The 20063-nt window shown below is 44.1% G+C and overlaps 1 protein-coding gene across 2 annotated transcripts in view; it reads left to right on the forward strand.

The window, feature by feature from the left end:
- Positions 1-20063, forward strand: part of LOC121440619 (fibrillin-2-like) — a 197161-nt gene that overhangs the window by 121421 nt on the left and 55677 nt on the right. For both annotated transcript variants that reach the window (XM_041641392.1, XM_041641393.1), the window contains exons 21-33: positions 6962-7099; positions 7623-7673; positions 8134-8259; positions 9134-9361; positions 10048-10173; positions 11943-12071; positions 12881-13006; positions 13679-13804; positions 14238-14360; positions 14513-14638; positions 15335-15460; positions 17688-17810; positions 19938-20060. In XM_041641392.1, the coding sequence (XP_041497326.1) occupies positions 6962-7099; positions 7623-7673; positions 8134-8259; positions 9134-9361; positions 10048-10173; positions 11943-12071; positions 12881-13006; positions 13679-13804; positions 14238-14360; positions 14513-14638; positions 15335-15460; positions 17688-17810; positions 19938-20060 (1671 nt within the window). The remainder of the gene's footprint in view (positions 1-6961; positions 7100-7622; positions 7674-8133; positions 8260-9133; positions 9362-10047; positions 10174-11942; positions 12072-12880; positions 13007-13678; positions 13805-14237; positions 14361-14512; positions 14639-15334; positions 15461-17687; positions 17811-19937; positions 20061-20063) is intronic.

A 20063-nucleotide genomic window follows, 5' to 3' on the forward strand; every position in this document is an offset into this window, starting at 1 on the left:
ATTACTCCTCCATCTTGTGGCATGCCACAATCCCCATGGCTGTAGTAATAAGAGCGGCGGGGCTGCATTCCCAGCACCCCGGCCACCTGCTCAGCTAGCTTATGCCCCAAAATAACAACACACAAACTGTATTCATTTAAACACTGCTTGGCCCATTCTCTTCTAGGCTAATTCTCACATATTAATTTAGCCCATTTCTAATCATCTGTGTGTAGCACCCCAAGGTGCGCTTACCGGGAAGATTCTAGCCTATGTCCATCCTGGGTCGGAGCTTCATCCCGGGAGCGGGGCATGGCGTCTCTCTCAGGCATCTGCTCCCGAGAGGAGAGATGTGGAGTCTGACCTCACTTCCTCTTCCTCCCAGCGTCCTGTTCTGTTTACTCCTCCCACCTATCCTCTAACCAATAAAATGGGCCAGGGCAGTTCCTTTATTAGCCAATGACCTTCCTCCATCATTTCCCCTTTTTCAGTTTAAACAAAAACAAAAACAAAAAAGGCTTTAACTTTAACATAGCAAAATTACATATAACAAAACAGTTATCAAGTAAAAGTTACAATAATCTTTATCATAACTAAGGAAAACTATAACTAACTATTCTTAACTCCATCAAAGACTCCAGAAAGATACAATACTACCTAAGCAAACAAGAAAAAAGCAACTTTTAAAACTCTAGAAATGACAGAGACATCTCGCTGCCTGGACAGTCACCCAAAGTTCCTCTGTACCGTTAGGGCATCCATCTTCAGCCTTCAGGCCCATGGTATCCAGCAGACATTTCCATAAAGCAGGAAAATTCAAAGTCAGTTCAGTCACTATCTGTTGTGTCCTGCAGAATGTCTCACAGACTCTTTCATGAATCAGGAACCCCGAAAGATCATCTCACCTTAGGCAAGTTCAGTAGTCCTCTCTCTGGGCGTTCTTTGTGTCCAGTTGATGCAACAGTCCAGGCAAGAGCAGTTTCTTGCCCAAATGGCTATCCAACTCCATAAGGATCCTCTTCGATGCCCATCTTCTTCTTGAAGTAGATTGGTGCTGCCAGGAGCAGAGTGTCTCATTGTCATGAAAAGTCCTAAGTTATTAAAACATTTAAAATGCCATATTCTATAATCTTTGAAAGATATGAAGAATGTCTATCTAAAATATATCTCTATATAGCTAGAAAATCTAATTAACATGACTACAAGCTTTACTATTATCGATGATTATCCATTAACAACCTATATTTCTTAATTATACAGTACATATTTAAATGAACTACACAATCACAATACCTTAATCAAAATCAGAAACTTATACATATAACAAAATTGACCTTAAATCTCTATCAATAAAGCAAAATCTATACTAATGCAAATTATTCATACCTATATCATATCCCCCTTTAAATGTAAAAGGACATTTATAAACCCTATTTGGGAACATGGGCGCAGTTTTTTCTCTCCAAACTGCTTCCTGCTGAATGGGGGTGTCGTTAATTAGGTCTTTTATTGTATAACCTGTGTGCTAGTTTCATCTCAGTTGGCAGTTGAGCGAAGCAATTTTTTGAAGGTGTTCAGAACAACCCTTCAGGAGGGCGTGGTCCATCATACCAAATCGGAATAGAAGAAATGAACAGTGTCTCATCCTCTGTGAAAACAAAATAAGAAACTCCTTTCCAAAGTATCATGTCCTTAGATCCAAATTCAAAATATCTATGTTGGATTAGTTCAGCAGCATTTATAAATAAATATCTTTTAGCAGCTGTTGCTCCTTTCTCAGCATTTAAATAATTTAAAGAGAGCACAATAGCATACAGTATCAAAATTCTCTGTGTATTTTCCATCTTTGTGCAGCTTTGTTCTAACCTCTATTTTATTTATTTTTACTTTTAACTCTTTGCTTTTTGAGACAGGTTCTCTGTATCTTTGACCTGAAGTAACTCTGTAGACCAGGCTGTCTTTGAACTCTCAGAGATCCGCCTGTCTCTGCCTCCCAGGCATTTGGGATTAAAGGTGTACACTACTACACCTTGAACTCACAGAGATCTGTTTGTCTCTGCCTTCTAGGCACTGGGATTAAAGGCGTGTGTGCTACCACACACAACAACTCTTTTCCTTTTTTTTCCCTTACTTTAAGAACTTCAACTTTTAGCTTGCACATATTTCTAACACACGGTAAACCATTTAGAAATTTTTTTTGTCTTTGAATCTCTCTTTACTGTACATCTCTCTTTTTCTGACCACACTAGTCTTTAAATTACTGAGCAATATGGGTAGGATTAAAGGCGTGGCTTTGCCAGCTAGATCCAGTCCATCCCTTAGCTTTCCAGCCTCATGGCTGACGTACCGGCTGTAGGCTTGTTTATTGCAACAACTCTATGGCATTTCAAGGTCCTTGCCAGCAAGCAAGCTTCAGTAGCCTGTGCTTGCAAACCGCATGAACCGCCTGCGTAAAAGAGTCAGAGTTTGCCCTGGCAGGACAGCCCAGAAAGCCGGCATTTTTAAACGGCGCAGCTTTTTTCCTGCTACGGCTGAAAACCGAAAAGCATGCGTTCAGCTTTTTGCCAACACCGAAAGCTGAAACTAAAGCTGAGTCAGGAAGCCTCTCTTAGATGAAAGCACATGCTTGCCTCTAACAAGCAGAGCAGATCTGAGAACACAGCGAGTCTAGTTGCCATCAAACAAATAGTAGCACTTTGCTCCAAATGCTCTATTCAAATGCTCTGTCTCCCGCAGGAGCCAGACAGAGATCGCAATGGTGGCACAGCCCCAGGAAGTCGCGCTTTAAAATTACACAGCGTTTTTTCTGCTACTGTTGCCGAATCAGGAAATCTCTCTACAGCATGCCACCAACAAACAGCAAAAATCTGTGTTAACTCTCTCTCCCTTATTTTTAAGCATTCTCAGGTTTTTTAAGTGGGTTTAGTCCATCACGTGGGGCGCCAATCTGTAGTAATAAGAGCGGCAGGGCTGCGTTCCCAGCACCCCGGCCACCTGCTCGGCTAGCTTATGCCCCGAAATAACAACACACAAACTGTATTCATTTAAACACTGCTTGGCCCATTCTCTTCTAGGCTAATTCTCACATATTAATTTAGCCCATTTCTAATCATCTGTGTGTAGCACCCTAAGGTGCGCTTACCAGGAAGATTCTAGCCTATGTCCATCCTGGGTCGGAGCTTCATCCCGGGAGCGGGGCATGGCGTCTCTCTCAGGCATCTGCTCCCGAGAGGAGAGATGTGGAGTCTGACCTCACTTCCTCTTCCTCCCAGCGTCCTGTTCTGTTTACTCCTCCCACCTATCCTCTAACCAATAAAATGGGCCAGGGCAGTTCCTTTATTAGCCAATGACCTTCCTCCATCACATGGCTACCTAGTATCTACCTTTAAAAGAAGCTACACAGTACCAATATACATGGGCAGGTTCTTTTTTGCTGTCTAGCCAAAATGAATTAGCGATTTAGTAGTTAAGAAAAGATACAAGTGGTTTCACCATTGTCTCCATAGACAGCTGGGTGCTATCTTACTTATTTGATTTTAGTTAGAAATGAGCAAGGCCCAGATTATCAATGGAACCCTCTTTGGAGACACGACACTCCTGTCTTCATTTCCTAATGAAACATGGCCACTGGAATCTGAGCATTGGTTGGTTCTCCTTCCAGAAATCAGTTGCCACATGCCTTGGGCAGAGCTGCATTTTTTTTTTTTAAATCTAATTACCAGTGGTAGGGTATGGGGTTTGGATCTGTAAAGCAGAAATATTTCTGCTAAGGCACAATTTCCAACCAAGACCGAGTCATTTTTATTACATAAAGGAAATGAACTCAGCATCAGTCAATTCATAGTCAGAAAGCAATCTGTATGCCACTTGAGCATCAAAGGCATCCTCCTTTCTGTTTCATCATATAGACTTTTATTATCTTGGCCTTTTGTCCTTATAGTTATTAATGAAACAAAGACGTTTTATTCCCAAATCATTAAGTCATTCTTCCATTTGCCAACAAGTAAACACCACCACATTTCCCCAGCCAGTGTCTTAAGCTTTTCATTCATTCCGATAAAACCTGAGTGTTTCCGCTGGCTTTCTCTTTCCACCATGTGAATCCCAGGAATAGAACTCAGGTCATCAGGCTTGTTGGCAAGCACCTTTACCCACTGAGCCATCTCTCCAGCCTGTCTGGAGCATGTTTTCAATGGGGCTACCTAATCAGTGATTGTCCTGCCACCTCTAGTCACAGGGTATAAGCCACAGGGCATAGGGAATGAAATTTCTTCTGTGTGGTTACTAAAGTCAGACCATCTGTGACTTCACTGGGCTCTAAGAATAGTTATGGACTTTGAGTTAATCCTTCAGATACACTAAAGATTATCTTAAGTGATTTTCTAAACGTTTAAAAGACAATTGTATCCAGGTTGCTGTTGTTAGACCTGACAGGACAATGTATTTGACTCAGCTTTCCTGTGTTGCTCTTCTCTAGTTCCATAGTGCCTTATAATCCACACCTGTGTCTTTGTCCCAGGTCTGCGTGCATTCTTGCCCATGTCCCTAACTCCCATAGACATACAAGAGCAGCAGCTTCTCTGCTATTGGATCCCATGGTTTATTCCTTATGGTCGACTATTAGCAAAGAAGCCTGTCACTCACTTTCTCAGGACTTGCATTGTGAACATTCCAAGGGCAACTGTTTTCTGGCTCTTTTAAAATTATTATTATTATTTGCTATGCCATCCTTATTCTCCTGACCTCCACCCTGAAGTGTATCACCAATTGGCCCTTGATCTCTTTGCTTCCCTGTGTGAACGCACCCTGTTTCTCAATTCCATGGATCCATCCTTACCCTTCCATTAATTCCAGGCTTGTGTTTCCACCTGACTGCAACTGTTTCCCTTTGGATGTCTCGTGATATCTCAACAGAGCATGTCTAAAACAAGGCTCTGATTTCTAAACTCAATCCTATTTCCTAGACACATATTTATCTTCACCAATGGAAGCTCCGTTCTTTAAACTGCCGCCCCCAATTGTCCTCTTTAGCATGGATACCTTGCTCCCGAACTCCACATTGAATCCATAGGCATGATCTTTTTGATTTTCTTGCTGGTTACCTGTATTTCCACTACTTTTCACTCCCACCCGTTATGTTTCTTCTAATGTTAAACTTAATCCTTTTAGGTTAGCTTAACATAGAAATATATTTCATCCCAGCATCTTCCCACACACATCCTATGTTAGTGTGTTCTTCTTCATTACCCCCTGTCCTTGTCACTGTCTCTATACAAACTGGTTAGGGTTAGGTTAGGGTTAGGATTAGAGTTAGGTTAGGGTCAGACTTTTCCCCAAACCAAACACTGCCCCAAAGGAAAAAGCAAAGACAAAGGAGAAAGAAAGCAGCTGCCCAGCTCCTCCCATACCCTCACCCAGCTCCTCCAACACCCTCAGCTTCTTCCATGCCCTCACCCAGCTTCTTTTAGACCCTCAGCTTCTTCCACACCTTCATCCAGCTCCTCCCAGAACCTCAGCTTCTCCCACACTCTCATCCAGCCCTGCCCACGCTCTGAATTCCTCATACAGCTTCACCCCACCCTCCCACACCCTTGCCCACAGCATTTTGTATTAGGTCAAGGAAAGAATTGTTCCTTTAGTTTAATCTCTACCACCAGAAGATTTGAGCCATGGCAACTTCTTGTGATATATACACAGGCATTGTAATTACTTCTCTCCTAGTTCCTGCCCTGGATTTATGAAATCACTTTTGTTTGTGCTTTATTGTAGAATTTAGAAGTAAAGCTTTGCAAATAGAATTAAATGAGATTCCAGTACCTTCTGTGGGAATGTACTTTGGTATCCCTCAGCCGTGTGCAAGCAATATGTTCCTAGGGGCTTGTTATCAAATTTATCTGAGGCCACTGTCATGAGTTCAGATTTCTTAGGTGCACATCCAGAACTCCACTACCCGTATGTGCCCACTTACTTGAACGCCACAGTGGTACAAAGAAAATTAAACATGCAGTTGTCTAGGAAGTTAGTAGTGGCCCTGTCAGCTGGGAATAAATTCACTGCCACTGGTTCAGAATCAGTTGCCATTTCCAAATCTGTTATTCTGCCCAAAGCTTCCCTAACCACTGACCTTTCCCTTTCACACATGTGGAGTCACCAGCTCGATGTCCATGGTCACTCACTAGGATTTTACTATTTAAAGACAGTTAAATGAGATATGGAAACATTTTAACAATTAGGAGTAGCTATCTCGGGCGGTCAGATTGCTAGGGGATTTTTATATCTTATTTATATTTCTCTATGCCCTCACATCATTGATGATAAATAAGTATATATTGGTTTTAGCAATAGAGCTAAATCTACAGATAAATATGCAGGAGAAAGTACCTAAAAGGAAGCATTCCTTGAAAGACCAAGGGATGACTGGTGCTTTCACATAATTATGTGTGATCGTCATATGTTTGTCATCTTTGGGCTCGTTTTTTTTCTTTCAGATTCTTTCCAAGTTATTAATCAAATAAATGTTCACAGTTAGGGGAATACTGGCTCTTCTAGAATAGAATGTGGAGTTTGACTGGCATGTTCAATGAAGAATGAGGGAATAATGAAAATGATATATATTTGTTCTTAACTGTCAAAGCACATACCATAGAGGTTGTTCCTTCCCCCCTGTGTTATGGTGTTGTCATGGCAATGTACCATATTCCTAGTACCAGAATGAACCCTAGGGCAATAGTGGTTATTTCTCTATAGCTTGTTAGTAGATACCATCGTGTTAATGGCCATATTGTATGGGGTAGTGCAGTTCAGTATTTGACTTATGCCACATTTAAATACAGGCCCATGTCAATATATTCAAAGAATGTGGTGTCAAAATGACTTTAAGAATTAATACTCATGTATCTTTTCCCACTGTAACAAATCCCTTTGGTGTCAGAGAGTTTTCTTCCCAGGTAAGAGCTTCCCAACCTCCCCTATTCCTTTTCAGACAGCCTGAAAGGGACTTGCTGGCTCAACATCCAGGACAACCGCTGTGAGGTGAACATCAATGGGGCCACCCTGAAGTCCGAATGCTGTGCCACCCTCGGAGCTGCGTGGGGGAGCCCCTGTGAGCGCTGTGAGCTAGGTAGGCACTTGACCTGGCCCTCTGAGCTATTGGTTGGAACATCATCTCCAAGTCAACAGACGTCCGTTGTCACAGTGTGTCTATAGAGAAGAAGACTGTTGTCTTCTCTCCAAAAATGTCTTCCCAGGTGGAATTCACTCTCCTTTAGAAATGGACAATTTGAGTTTTCCTTTAAGTGTGAGCAGACCTCCTAAGTATCTTAGACGTGGAAGGAGAATTGGCTCAATTGGGTCCTCGTTTGGCTGTGTCCCAGGAGAACAGGAGGGCCTTGTCCTTGAGGCTTTGATTCGTTTGCTTTTTAACTCATTTGTCACTTTGAGCAGCGAGGCATTGTGGGAGAAGCAGCTGCAATCTGGGTCAACGCTGGTGGTGCTACCCCTGCAAGAGGGAGTTTTCCGAACTGAAGGCAACTGGTCCTCAGCCTCTGCCACCCAGCTGCAAATTTTAATTCCTTCCCACTGAGCCTGGCAAATGGATTTCTTTTCTTTTAATAACGAAATAAAATTCTGTCCCGTTCTTACAGACGCAGCTTGCCCAAGAGGGTTTGCCAGGATCAAAGGTGTGACTTGCGAAGGTGGGTACAATGCTGGAATGGAACAGATCCTTAGAGAAAGTGCGCCGATTCTCTGTCCGCTCTCAAGGAGCTAGTAGCTCTTCTCAAGACTCTTGAGGTTTCAGTTAAAATAGCTCAGTGTAATCAACACGGCGCTCTTGGGAAACAGCCTCAAGGTTCCCCCTTCTCCTCTGTATACAGTCAGTTCATGAGGAAGTCCCCAGCCTTCAAGGCACAGAACAGCTGGCAAGGGAGCATGTCTGGGCTGCGCTTTTATGGACAGCAAGGCCATGGTCGTCTGCACAGCTGGTGCCCGGGAAAGCTGGTGGCTGTGCGGTGGAATATTTTTGCTTTAACCAAAGTAATAACCCACACCACTGGGTTGCAGATTGAATGCCCTCGCCACACAGGAAATGAGGCTACACCTGCTTTTGCTATTTGTAAGGTCTTTATCCTTCTGCTTGCCGCGTTTCCCCCACAGATGTTAATGAATGTGAGGTGTTTCCTGGCGTCTGTCCAAATGGACGCTGTGTCAACAGCAAAGGCTCTTTCCACTGCGAATGCCCTGAAGGCCTTACACTGGATGGAACTGGTCGCGTGTGTTTGGGTAAGAGGCATGCTTTCCTGTCCACATACATGATGCTAACCATCAGATCCCTGTCCTCTGGGCCAGTCCAAAACCGGAGTCTGTACTGGAGACATTTGCTTTAAATGAGATACTGCTTGAGAGGAAAGTCACTCCAAGATATTAAAATATGTGCTTTATTTTAAATGTTTCTGTTTAAAGCATATTTTATAATTAAAAAGAAAAACTATCATTTAAGCTTTAGTTTCTGATACTTTAGACGAGTTATTCCCGTTATATAATAGAATAAAACTAGGCAATATCTCTCTCTCTCTTTATTTTTTTATTATTTATTTATTTATTTATTTTTGGTTCAGCGAGACATCATGATCTCTTGCCAAATCTCAAGCCATTGTGGCTAGAATGGGTGGACAATGAATCCCCAGAGCCTGCCAGTGCTTAGGTATGGGTATACACTGCCACACCTGACTTTTACAGAGTACCAACAAGCTGAATGATAAGTTTTGAATCCCTGGAAAATCGTTGCTGCCAATGTAATAAGGCAATCAAACAGAATTAATAAGTCCAGGTTTCATCTGAGCAAAGCACTCCTGGGTGACGCTGAGGAGAGTGGGAGAGATGCCACATGGCAAATATGGCTACCAGGTCTTACGTTGCCATTCAAGGCGGTGACAGATTTCTCATTGGAAGTCTGCCTCCAGGCCTACCGTCATTCTTGAGCTAGCTTCACCCAGCACTGCCACTGAGGTAGAAAGGATCTTTAGGAGACGAGGGAGTTTAACTGCGCACAGGTAGCCTGAGGCACACAGTGTCTAAGTTGCTGAACAGATGCTGTAGAGGGACGTTCAGTGAGCGTTCCGACTTAGGCTCAGCCTGGGCTTCACTCTCCATGCAGATATCCGCCTGGAGCAGTGCTTCCTGAAGTGGGATGAGGATGAATGCATCCATCCTGTTCCTGGGAAGTTCCGCATGGACGCCTGCTGCTGTGCAGTCGGGGCAGCTTGGGGCACGGAGTGTGAAGAATGCCCCAAGCCTGGCACCAAGGAATATGAGACGTTGTGCCCCCGGGGCCCAGGCTTTGCTAACAGAGGGGACATCCTCACTGGGCGTCCATTTTACAAAGGTAACTGCAAGCTGGCTCCTGGCCTGCTACACTACCAGGACTTTCTCTACGCTCTCTGAGAATGGGTTTCTGTGTGTGTGTGTGTGTGTGTGTGTGTGTGTGTGTGTGTGTGATTTAAATTGTTTTTATTGAGCTATATATTTTTCTTCACTCCCCTCCCTTTCACCCCCCTCCCATTCTACCCTTTCCCATGATCCCCACCTTCCCATTTTGCTCAGGAAATCTTGTCTTTTTCTACTTGCCATGCAAATTAGATGGGTTTTGTTTTTGTGGCCAACCTAAGGTCTGAAACTATAAATTACATCTAAAAGACAGTATTGATAGGAATCTGGGAAACTGGACGCTCATCATTTTCTTTCTTTCCTTCTACTGGCCTTCTCCTTTCCTTACATGGCTTGAGGGGAGGTAGACCTGCCCAGTTCCTCAGCAGCAGAGAGATCCCCGTCCCCACTGTTCTTCATAAGCAACAGCCAGGTATAGAAAAGCGAGACTCAGTTGAGGGTGGAGAACATTATCCACAATGGACACATTTTCTGTGCCATCTCTGTGATCACTGCAGACCCCAGGAGCCGTCCCTGTCCAAGGCTGCACGATTATTGTCCATGGCGATAGATTTTTAAGTTAAAGCAATAAAAGGACTCATTCCTGTCAACCAGCTCCATGGTTGGGCCTCACTCTTTTTTCAGATATCAACGAATGCAAAGCCTTTCCCGGGATGTGCACCCACGGGAAGTGCAGAAACACCATCGGAAGCTTCAAGTGCCGTTGCAATAATGGCTTCGCCCTGGACATGGAGGAGAGAAACTGTACAGGTAAGATGGCTTCTTGTCTCCATTAATAAGCCCTAGCTTTCTTGCCTTTGCAGTGAGTATACAGCCTTCAAAAGCCCATCTTCTCAGTGCGAATATAAGCCCCCTTTCTCCCTCGTTGTTATTATTATTACTTTCTCTTATGGAACTTAAAATCCAGTTCTCCAAGTAATTTTGAGAGCTACAAAAACGCACAAAATGTTGTTTTGATGTGAAAATATGATCCTCAAAATATGTGAGGACTAAAGAAGATAGCTATGAGAGTCTGTGCCTATCAACGTGCAGAATATTCTAGTAATTGTTTTAGTTTGTGATAGATGTTTTTTGACTTATTTTCCTCACCGGCAAACAACATTCTTGACCTCTTTACCTTGAGAAGAGATGAAGTTAGGAATGTTTCTGTTTGATGGCATGCAGTTTATTACAAATGCGTGGCCAGAAATGCAGAAGTTGTCCATTGATTTTACTGCAAGGCTTTAAACTTCAGTTCATCAAAAGACACAGTGAGGCTTCTATGCTGGCGTGTGCCTTCAATCCCAACATTCAACAGGCAGAGGCTGGTGGATCTCTGTGAATGACTTGGTATTCCAGGGCAGTCAGAGACATAGAAGGCCCTGCCTTGATACATCAATAAATATTTTAACATACGATAAGATGGAGGCAGAAACATTTCTTTGTGACTTTTTTTTAATGGCTCATGTTTTCTTTTTTTTTCTTTTTTCTTTTTTCTTTTTTAAATTTATTTATTTATTAAGGATTTCTGCCTCGTCCCCACAACCGCTTCCCATTTCCCTCCCCCTCCCCCGATCAAGTCCCCCTCCCTCATCTGCTCGAAGAGCAATCAGGGTTCCCTGACCTGTGGGAAGCCCAGGACTGCCCACCTCTATCCAGGTCTCGTAAGGTGAGCATTCAAACTGCCTAGGCTCCCACAAAGCCAGTACGTGCAGTAGGATCAAAAACCCACTGCAATTGTTCTTGAATTCTCAGTGTTCCTCATTGTCCACTATGTTCAGCTAGTCCGGATTTATCCCATGCTTTTTCTTAAACATATTTTGTGTAGCTCCAACGTCAGTACTGAAAATACGCTACAGGTATGAGGGTTTCTCATAAACTTTTTCAGAGTGTAGATACTATGACTGGAATATAGAAAACACAGCAAAACACAAACACGTGATTTCTCTTTATTTTTTTTTAAAGTTGGTAAGTAAGCATTTCTCAGCCAAATGGAGCACAGATTACAAAGTGGGTTCACTCCAAGGCCCCGCTGTGCCCGCAGGCTCGGGCTTGAGAGGTGTGCTGTGTCTGCCTCGGAGGCTGCCTGTCTGTGTCCTGCCAGTCAGCCCTCTTAGCCTCAGGGTTCCAGGTCCCCACGCTCCTGTGGCTGGAGGAGTAGAATGAACAGTCTCACGCCTTGCTGGGTCTTCCTTTCACGTGAGCACACTGCCTCTCCACTTGGGCCTTGCAGAGGAGTCGCTTGGTCCGTTCTCTATGACGACATCTCAGCCGCAAAGAGAAGGCCACATTTCAGAACTCAAAGACACACAGGCCCCACCTGCCGGTTGGCCATGACAGTTTTGGCAGTTGGAGAAAGGAATGTGCCTTATGAAGGAGACAACGTCTCCCCCCACCCCATCTCCTCAGAACATTTCTTCCTCCTCTCAGTCCTGGTTTCCCAGGTCTCAGAACCGCAGCCCCTGACATGGAAGGCCCCGTGCCTCCAGCCCTCTCTTATCTCGTTCTGTGTTTTTCTTTCTCTTGAACACGGGGAGCAGACATCGACGAGTGCAGGATCTCTCCTGACCTCTGTGGCAGTGGCATCTGCGTCAACACGCCAGGCAGCTTTGAATGCGAGTGTTTTGAGGGATACGAGAGTGGCTTCATGATGATGAAGAACTGCATGGGTAAGCTCAGCCAGACCCTCCTGCTGGCTAGGACACCGGCCTCATGCAGGCTGGGCTGCTGTGTCATGGCTGGCTTCAGAGCCATGGCAGCACCCTTGACTAGAGGTGGAGTGACGCTGAGAGCTGTCAAAGGCAGACAAAATAACCTTCCTCAGACTGGAAGAAATACACAGACCACCCAGGGTGGATTTATTTTAAATGGGTAGCATTGTGGTCACCTCCAACTTCTGTCCTGCCTTGCCAGTCCCATGAGAGCTGTGCTTTGTAGCTGTGATACTGAAGCATGTTTAGGCCACTGTGTCATATGAGTGACTTGTGGAACTTGCCACATAAGATGTTGCCACTCTCAGGGTACAACCGATTCGATTCACGTTACAAAGGGCGTTGTTGTCTATAGTGTGCTGATCTGCACTCATGACTGAATTGAGCTGCAAAGACCCTCCTAACTGTAATCGTTTAGGGGTCTTAGGATTTTGTTTTTCAGTTGGATTTGAGCTATAAATGCTAAATGACTGGCAATGCCATACAAACTCTTAGTTTATTATGACATAAAGTGAGTTTTGTATAAGTAACCTCTTATGAACCAGATTATATTACACATAAAAATTTTTCAATGGTTTACTGTGTTGAGAATAGAAGGTTCATAATTTTTATATTGAAACAAAAAGTAAAACTTGCCCCACTTCTGATTGGATGTGTCGTTATGTTTGAGCCGCACACCTGCCTTCTAGTCCCACTTCTCCTGTACTATATATGTAAATGTATTTTCCTCCGAGTTCTTCAATGGATCTCACGTTTTTACCTTTCAGACATTGACGAATGTGAACGTAACCCTCTCCTTTGTAGGGGTGGCACCTGTGTGAACACTGAGGGCAGCTTTCAGTGTGACTGCCCACTGGGACACGAGCTGTCACCATCCCGTGAGGACTGTGTGGGTGAGTTTTTCCCCTTCGTATAGAAATCCAGTGAGCACAATGGATAAAGATCAGGAGCATTTGCCAATCTCATAAGGGCAAATCGTTTTAAACTAACAGTTGTGGACTGAAGGCCCATATACCCAGGCACACAGACAGCTTGATGAAAGCAAACATCATCTTGCTTAGGGTCTTGACTGTCCTAACTCTGTCCTCTGGAACAAGCGTCTTCTCTCAGGATAGCTCAAGTTCTGTAGGCAGCATCTGAACAGTGTTTGAAGACCACATGAACACACCAGTGTAAACCCATGAAGTAAAATAAATAATAATAAGATTCATTTATGGCACACACTCTGTCCGTGCACTCTGTGATGGCGACGGCTAGCTGCATGTGGCTATATAATTGTAAATGAAATTAAATAACATTAAAAATTGCTCAATTATGTTATATACATTTCAAGGTCTAGTAGAACATGCAGTTCCATCTTGGAAACTATAGACAGAGAAGGGAATGCTTCCAACACAACAGGAAGTTCTGGGGTCAGACATAAGTGAACAGGGACCAGCATTTTCACCAAACCTCCCAGTTTGTCCTGCTCCCTACTCAGGCGGCACCTCTTTGCTAAAGCCCGCGCTTAAAGGCTCTTCCAACTTTGCTGTGGCATAAACCATAATTCTGCTTGTGTTTTATAGATATCAATGAGTGTTCCTTGAGCGACAATCTCTGTAGAAATGGCAAATGTGTGAACATGATCGGAGCCTACCAGTGTTCTTGCAATCCTGGATATCAGGCCACGCCAGACCGCCAAGGCTGTATAGGTAAGGGCGGGCCACACAGGTCTTCATTTCCCATCTCTCAGACCATCGAGCTTTGGCATCAAATATGTCCTAAAGCCTATGAGGGTCCCTTGTACTGGGAATGAATGCAAGCAGGGGTCAGATGGTTTGCTGATTTTGCAGAAACCCCACTGGTCTTGTTATAAAAAGTACCCCAAACTCCATAGTAGTTATATGTCTGGTTCTCTCTTCTTCAGATAGTGGACTACATAGAATGCTATATAAAAGGAAGTGAAAAAAAAATTAAAAGGAAGTGAAAGGGGTTAAGGGAGATTAATGGTATAAACTTAATCAGTACCAATATAAAGACAATCCAAAGCTACTCAAGCATCAGCTGTTTGAAAAGAAGATGCAGCACCCATTCCTTTGTACGGGCACCTACTTGGCATCTAACGTGCGTGTGGTGTCTGCACAGATATCGATGAATGTATGATCATGAATGGAGGCTGCGACACCCAGTGCACCAATTCGGAAGGAAGCTACGAGTGCAGCTGCAGTGAGGGGTATGCACTGATGCCAGATGGGAGATCGTGTGCAGGTACAGAAAAGATACACAAAATGCGCGTGCTACGGTTGCTCTGTTACAAATGTGGCTCCAGACTTGGTCGCAGAGAGCTGAACAGAGGAAATGTGTTTGGGACCAAGGGAAGCCATTCTTGCTTTCACTGGGCGTTAACTTTGTGTCATCAGATATCGATGAATGTGAAAACAATCCTGACGTCTGTGATGGTGGCCAGTGTACCAACATTCCTGGGGAGTACCGCTGCCTCTGTTATGATGGCTTCATGGCTTCGATGGACATGAAAACGTGCATCGGTGAGTATCAGAAGTCAATGGCAATTCTTTAGTATTCTCTATTATTGAGACCATCATACAGAGTGAAATATTATGACTACCCCATCTCCCTCTCTTCCCACATTCCTCAAATGTGTCTCCTTCCCAACTGCATGTTTGTTTGTTTGTTTATATAACTGAGTCTGGTTGCCCTTATGTGCTTGGGTGTAGGGCCATGCACTATCAGGGGGCCACATCCTCCAAAAAAAAATGGTTCTCTCTCCTTCAGCAACTGTCTATTGACCATAGCTCCTCAGTTGGTGCCAGGACCTGGAGACCACCTACCACATCTATGTTTCAGTTTTAGTTGAGTTGATCTTGTACAAGTCACCACAGCTGCTCTGTGGTCATGCATGTGATAGCCATGTCATATCCAGAAGACGGCATGTCACTCTCCAACAAATGAGAGTTTGATACGTGCATGAATACACATCCACAGGGAAAGAAGACTTATTTCACTGTTACTTTGAAAATCTGAGCCATTTTGCCAGAACTGTAAAATCTGAAAAAGAATTATTTCAGACACCCTTAAAGGCACATAGTACTTACTTGCAATACAAGTCTTTCAAGGAGACCTCATTTTCAATTTTATCTGTTTATTTCAGTACCGTGTTATTCAGATTAAAAGGTGGCTTTTAAATTAATGTGATAGCAGTAACCAGAACATGTGTTTTCCAGATGTGAATGAGTGTGACTTGAATCCCAACATCTGTATGTTTGGGGAGTGTGAGAACACGAAGGGCTCTTTCATCTGCCATTGTCAGCTGGGCTATTCGGTGAAGAAGGGGACCACGGGATGCACAGGTAGGGCTCAACCCCATGTCTGCGAGACTTCAGCCTCACAGGTTCAAAAGCAGCCATCGCTTCAGCCTTCAGCATCCTCGGGCCAGTCCACCAGCATATGACTGTCACGTGATGGGCAACTGACTCTTACCTTTACCATGCATCATGTCTGAGGTCACCCTGTAGGAAGGAGTGGGCCAAGTCTGCCCTGCTTCTGGTGGGTCCTGCAGCCACATTCAGTTCCTCAGCTTGGTTACAGCCCAGATGGAGGGCCCATGTAAAGAAGGAAAAATAGTTCTTCATGTTGGGGTGATCCCCCAACCATAAAATTATTTTCGTTGCTGTGGCGTGAATTCTAATTGGTCTTAATAATAAAATCCCAGAGTCAGATATCGGGGTAAATTAAGAAAGGTAAGCGAGACTAAGGAGCAAGCCAGAGCCATCTCTCACCTCACCAACTTCCCAGGTGAAAATGGGCCAAGCTCCCGTCTCCACCCTGCTTTATCACTTCTTTTCTCTGCCCAGTCATATCAAGTCCCGTTTCCTCCTCCCGGGATTAAAGGTCTGTGCCACCACTGCCTGCCCTCTGTGGTTAGCTAGCTCCACGCTCTAATTTTCAGACAAGCTTTATCTGATGGAGCAAAATATCACCATACATTGCTACTTCATAACTTTAATTTTGCTACTATTCTGAATCGTAATGTAAATAGCTGTGTTTTCCTGTGGTCTTAGGGAATCCCTGTGAAAGGGCCATTCAATCTTTCAAAGGGGTTGCAACACACAGGTTGACAACCACTGTCTTAAAGGATCCAAGTTTTCATTTAGTTTGCAATGTTAAACTGATAATGCGTTCTTAGGTTCTATTTAGACTTTTACTGCCTTGCCCCCATGGTTTCTTCTTTTCTATTCTCTCTCCTCCCCTACCATTACCTCTCTCCTTTCTTTCTCTTCACTTTTTCACCTCCTGACTCCAGTTTTTACTATTTAGTTTTATCCCGTAGCATACAGATATGACTAGGAAACACCTGAATCATTGGTCTGACTAACCTGAATGTTCACCTTTAGGTTCCCTGTATAGCATTTTGTTCAAGGCCGCAGTGAGAAGCTCGGGCTGCAGGGAAAACTTCAGCTGCCCCCACCCCAGGAGAAGGCAGATGATGAGGAACGAGGGCAAAGACTTTACTAATAGCAAAGGGGATGGAAGCCAGGAGTGTGTGCTCAGTATCAGTTCAACAGTGGCGGCCAGTAGTCAGTGAGTGGCGAGGACAGATAGGAATCATATCCTAGAAAGTTTGAGGAAGCCAAATTGACAGAGTTGTACACAAGTGTATATGTTCTGTATAAACACATTCACACGGCTGTGCATGGCTGTGCATGGCTTTACAAAGGGCATACATCACAAGACACGTGTCCTTAGATGAATTCATCTGCATGTTAGCATCAGCCACATGTCCAGGCATTATAAGCTTATGGGACCATTGTCATGTACATGGTTTGCCGTTGACCAAAGTGTCTTCAGGCTGCACATGACTGAATAAATCACATGTATGTGTTTCTGTGGAGTATTTGTGAACATAAACACAGGCTGGTGAGCATTGGTCCCCTTTTAGGCCACATCTGAAGAGAGAATTCTTTACATATTCTCAGATAAGAAAGAAAAAACAAAAGCACACACATAAGTGACCTTTTACAAAAGCTCTGAGTATATGTGTAGCTTTGATCATGTGTGTGTGATGCTGGAAGTTATTTAATCTTAGGTGTTTACACATGCTAAGCAAACATTCTACCCCTTCATCTGCATTGGGGCATTGAATGAAGGGTGGACTTTTTTAATCAGGCTCATTCTTATCTTCATGAAAAATATGTGATAAATATTAATAGAAAGAAACAGTAAAGTCTTTTTCAAAAATCTCTCCTGAAATGTGTCTTTATATCCTTCCCACGGAGTTTTGAATGGGCCTTCGCAACATGTGGGGGCTGCCACTCATATCCGCAGGGGACAACAGCTGCACTTTCTCCTTCCAACAGGAAGTGGCCAGAAAGTTCTTGGAGAGAAGGACTTGTTTGGTCATGATCATGAAGTCTTATATCTTACTGGAATGGAAAACGACTTAGAGACAAAGGCGGTGTCAGTGTTTCTCCGTACAAGCCCCGCGTTTATCCTAATTTGCTGTCTTACAGAAACATACTTGGAAGTAGACTTAATTAGCTCATGCTTCATCTTTTCCTTTTTAACTCTGCTTCTCAGATGTGGATGAGTGTGAAATTGGTGCCCACAACTGCGACATGCATGCCTCATGTCTGAATGTCCCCGGAAGCTTCAAGTGCAGCTGCCGAGAAGGCTGGGTGGGAAATGGCATCAAATGTATTGGTGAGTTTGCAAAGAGGAAAACCCTTCTCGAAGGGCCAGCATTCTGTGTGGCTCTTCCTTGCACACATGCTAATCAACACTCCAAACGGGAACATCCTCTTCGCTTTTTATTTATTCTCTCATAAATCAAAGCTATCTTTGGTTGCAGGGATAATTCCTGTCTGAGTGTTTCCTTAGCTTTAATATAAATGGTCAAATTACAACAGGATGCTTTGGCATCTGCCTTTTCATGCATGTTGCTCAGTTGAAAAAAAAATTATTTGATGTGCAGCCAGTGATCTAAACAGCTGTAACATGAAAAACAGTTAATGTGTTTTCCCAGTCTTTCCATAGAGTAATCAGTGCGGTTTGAGAGCCAGTGAAGTCCAGGGTGGAAACAAAGGGGTTTTTCACATGGCCTTAAGATGGGAGGAAGTGGGCAATTCTTAGTATTAAAATTGTCCTTGCAGGCAAAGCTAAGTATTTTTGTTGAATTCCAAGAAGTCTAACTCAAAAAAGGGAGACTAGGAAAATCTTTTTCCCTGGGTTCTATAACTCTTAAACTGAAGCCTAATAATAGTGTATAGCCCTGAGGCGGGGGACTGGATTATACTCTGGGTGTCGTTCATGAAGCTGTTTAGTATGTCCATACTGTGACAATAAAGAATATTTCCAGCTGGTAAGCATTACCCAGGTCAATTTAAAATAGAAGAAGGAGAGGGGAAAAAGCCATCTGAGGTCCCCATGGTGACTTCTCAGGAAAAGCTTATAGGCCCATAGTAAGGATTAAATAAAAAACCTTTAATATCTCTTACCAATAATGAAAATTAATTTGAGTAAAGCTGGGCTCTCCAGCCAGATGTTTCAGACTTGTCAACGATTTAAAACCAATTGCAGAATGTGTATTATTGTAGTTGGAGAATGATTTGCTGTATAGCCCCCTATGTCAGCCTCCTCAGGCCAACCGTAAACCGATTTCCAGGCCAGCCACACCCACTAGCATTAATCTCATGACTGTACAGGTAGGGCCTGTCCTCGTTGCCATTTTTCTTGTCCCATGTGCCTCCTATTTTTCTCTTAGTTTCCATTTTATGTGCTTCATGTCCACCTGTCAGTCTGGCCAACCATCCCAAGACTGCCTGCCCCAAGATGAGACATTAGAGGGTTCAGTCACCAGGGCTCCATCTTCATCCTCCTCCGGAGTCATTTCCCTACCCTCCCTCTCTCCCCACACCTCAGTCCCCTCTCTTCTGCTCTCCCCTCCTCCTGTTCCCTCCCCTCTCCATCTCCCCCTCTTCTCTGCCCCCTTCCGCCCCACCTCCTTCCCTCTTCCTTTTCCCTTTCGTCCTCCTCCTCCCTCCCCCATATTCACTTATTCTTCAGACAGCAGTCGAGAAATCTTAAGCCTCTCTTCACACTGACAGTCACCTCTTCAAATTTAGGAGAAACCCCAGCTTCCTCTCCTAAGTTTACAGGTCCCTGCATCATTTTCTAGCTCCATCGTCCTCTGCCCTGGCCCCTGTGGTGTGTTTTGCCGTTCCACCTGTCATGAATGCCACATTCTGTACTTTTCCTCTTTACTGGTCCTGTCCCCATTATCCTCTATAAGAAACACCCTTCTCTCTTCTACTCAGTCAAGTTAGGCTCCTTCATCCCTGGAAGAGGAGGTCTGAAGGTGATTAAAAGTTACCTCTTCAATGGGTTCTTTGTTCTTCCCTGAATTTCAGATTAGGTTGTATCTGGAACCTGCTTCATGGTCTCTAGAAAAATACAGCATCCTTTCTTTCCTGTGTTTGACATGCATCCCTTCCGATAGGCTGTTAATTCCATGAAAGAAAGAACCACGTCTCTCTTCCCTTCTGATAAGATTTAGAACTCTAAGCTGACTCTCTCTTGTCGATGCTATCTCCCAAACAGATCGTCTCACAGTGACAAGAGAACCAGTAGTAAGAGCCACCGTAGGTGGAGGCCAGCGTGAAATCTGACTTAGACGTAGAATCTGAGGGCTATAGAGTACTGTCCTTCCAGATAAGCTAAAATAAAACCAGCTTGGGCTGGCTCACGCTTTTGCAAGTCCCACCCTCGCCCTGCATTAGGATGTCCCATCTTCACTGCTGATCTTCTTTGTCGGGCTGGCTCCTCACGCAGATCTGGACGAGTGCTCGAATGGAACCCACCAGTGCAGCATAAATGCTCAGTGCGTCAACACCCCGGGCTCATACAGATGTGCCTGCTCAGAGGGTTTCACCGGAGATGGCTTTACTTGCTCAGGTG

Source organism: Microtus oregoni, unplaced genomic scaffold (genome assembly GCF_018167655.1).
Source record: "Microtus oregoni isolate MIOR12 unplaced genomic scaffold, Mior012 000069F_ref0000032, whole genome shotgun sequence".
NCBI classification, from domain to species: domain Eukaryota; kingdom Metazoa; phylum Chordata; class Mammalia; order Rodentia; family Cricetidae; genus Microtus; species Microtus oregoni.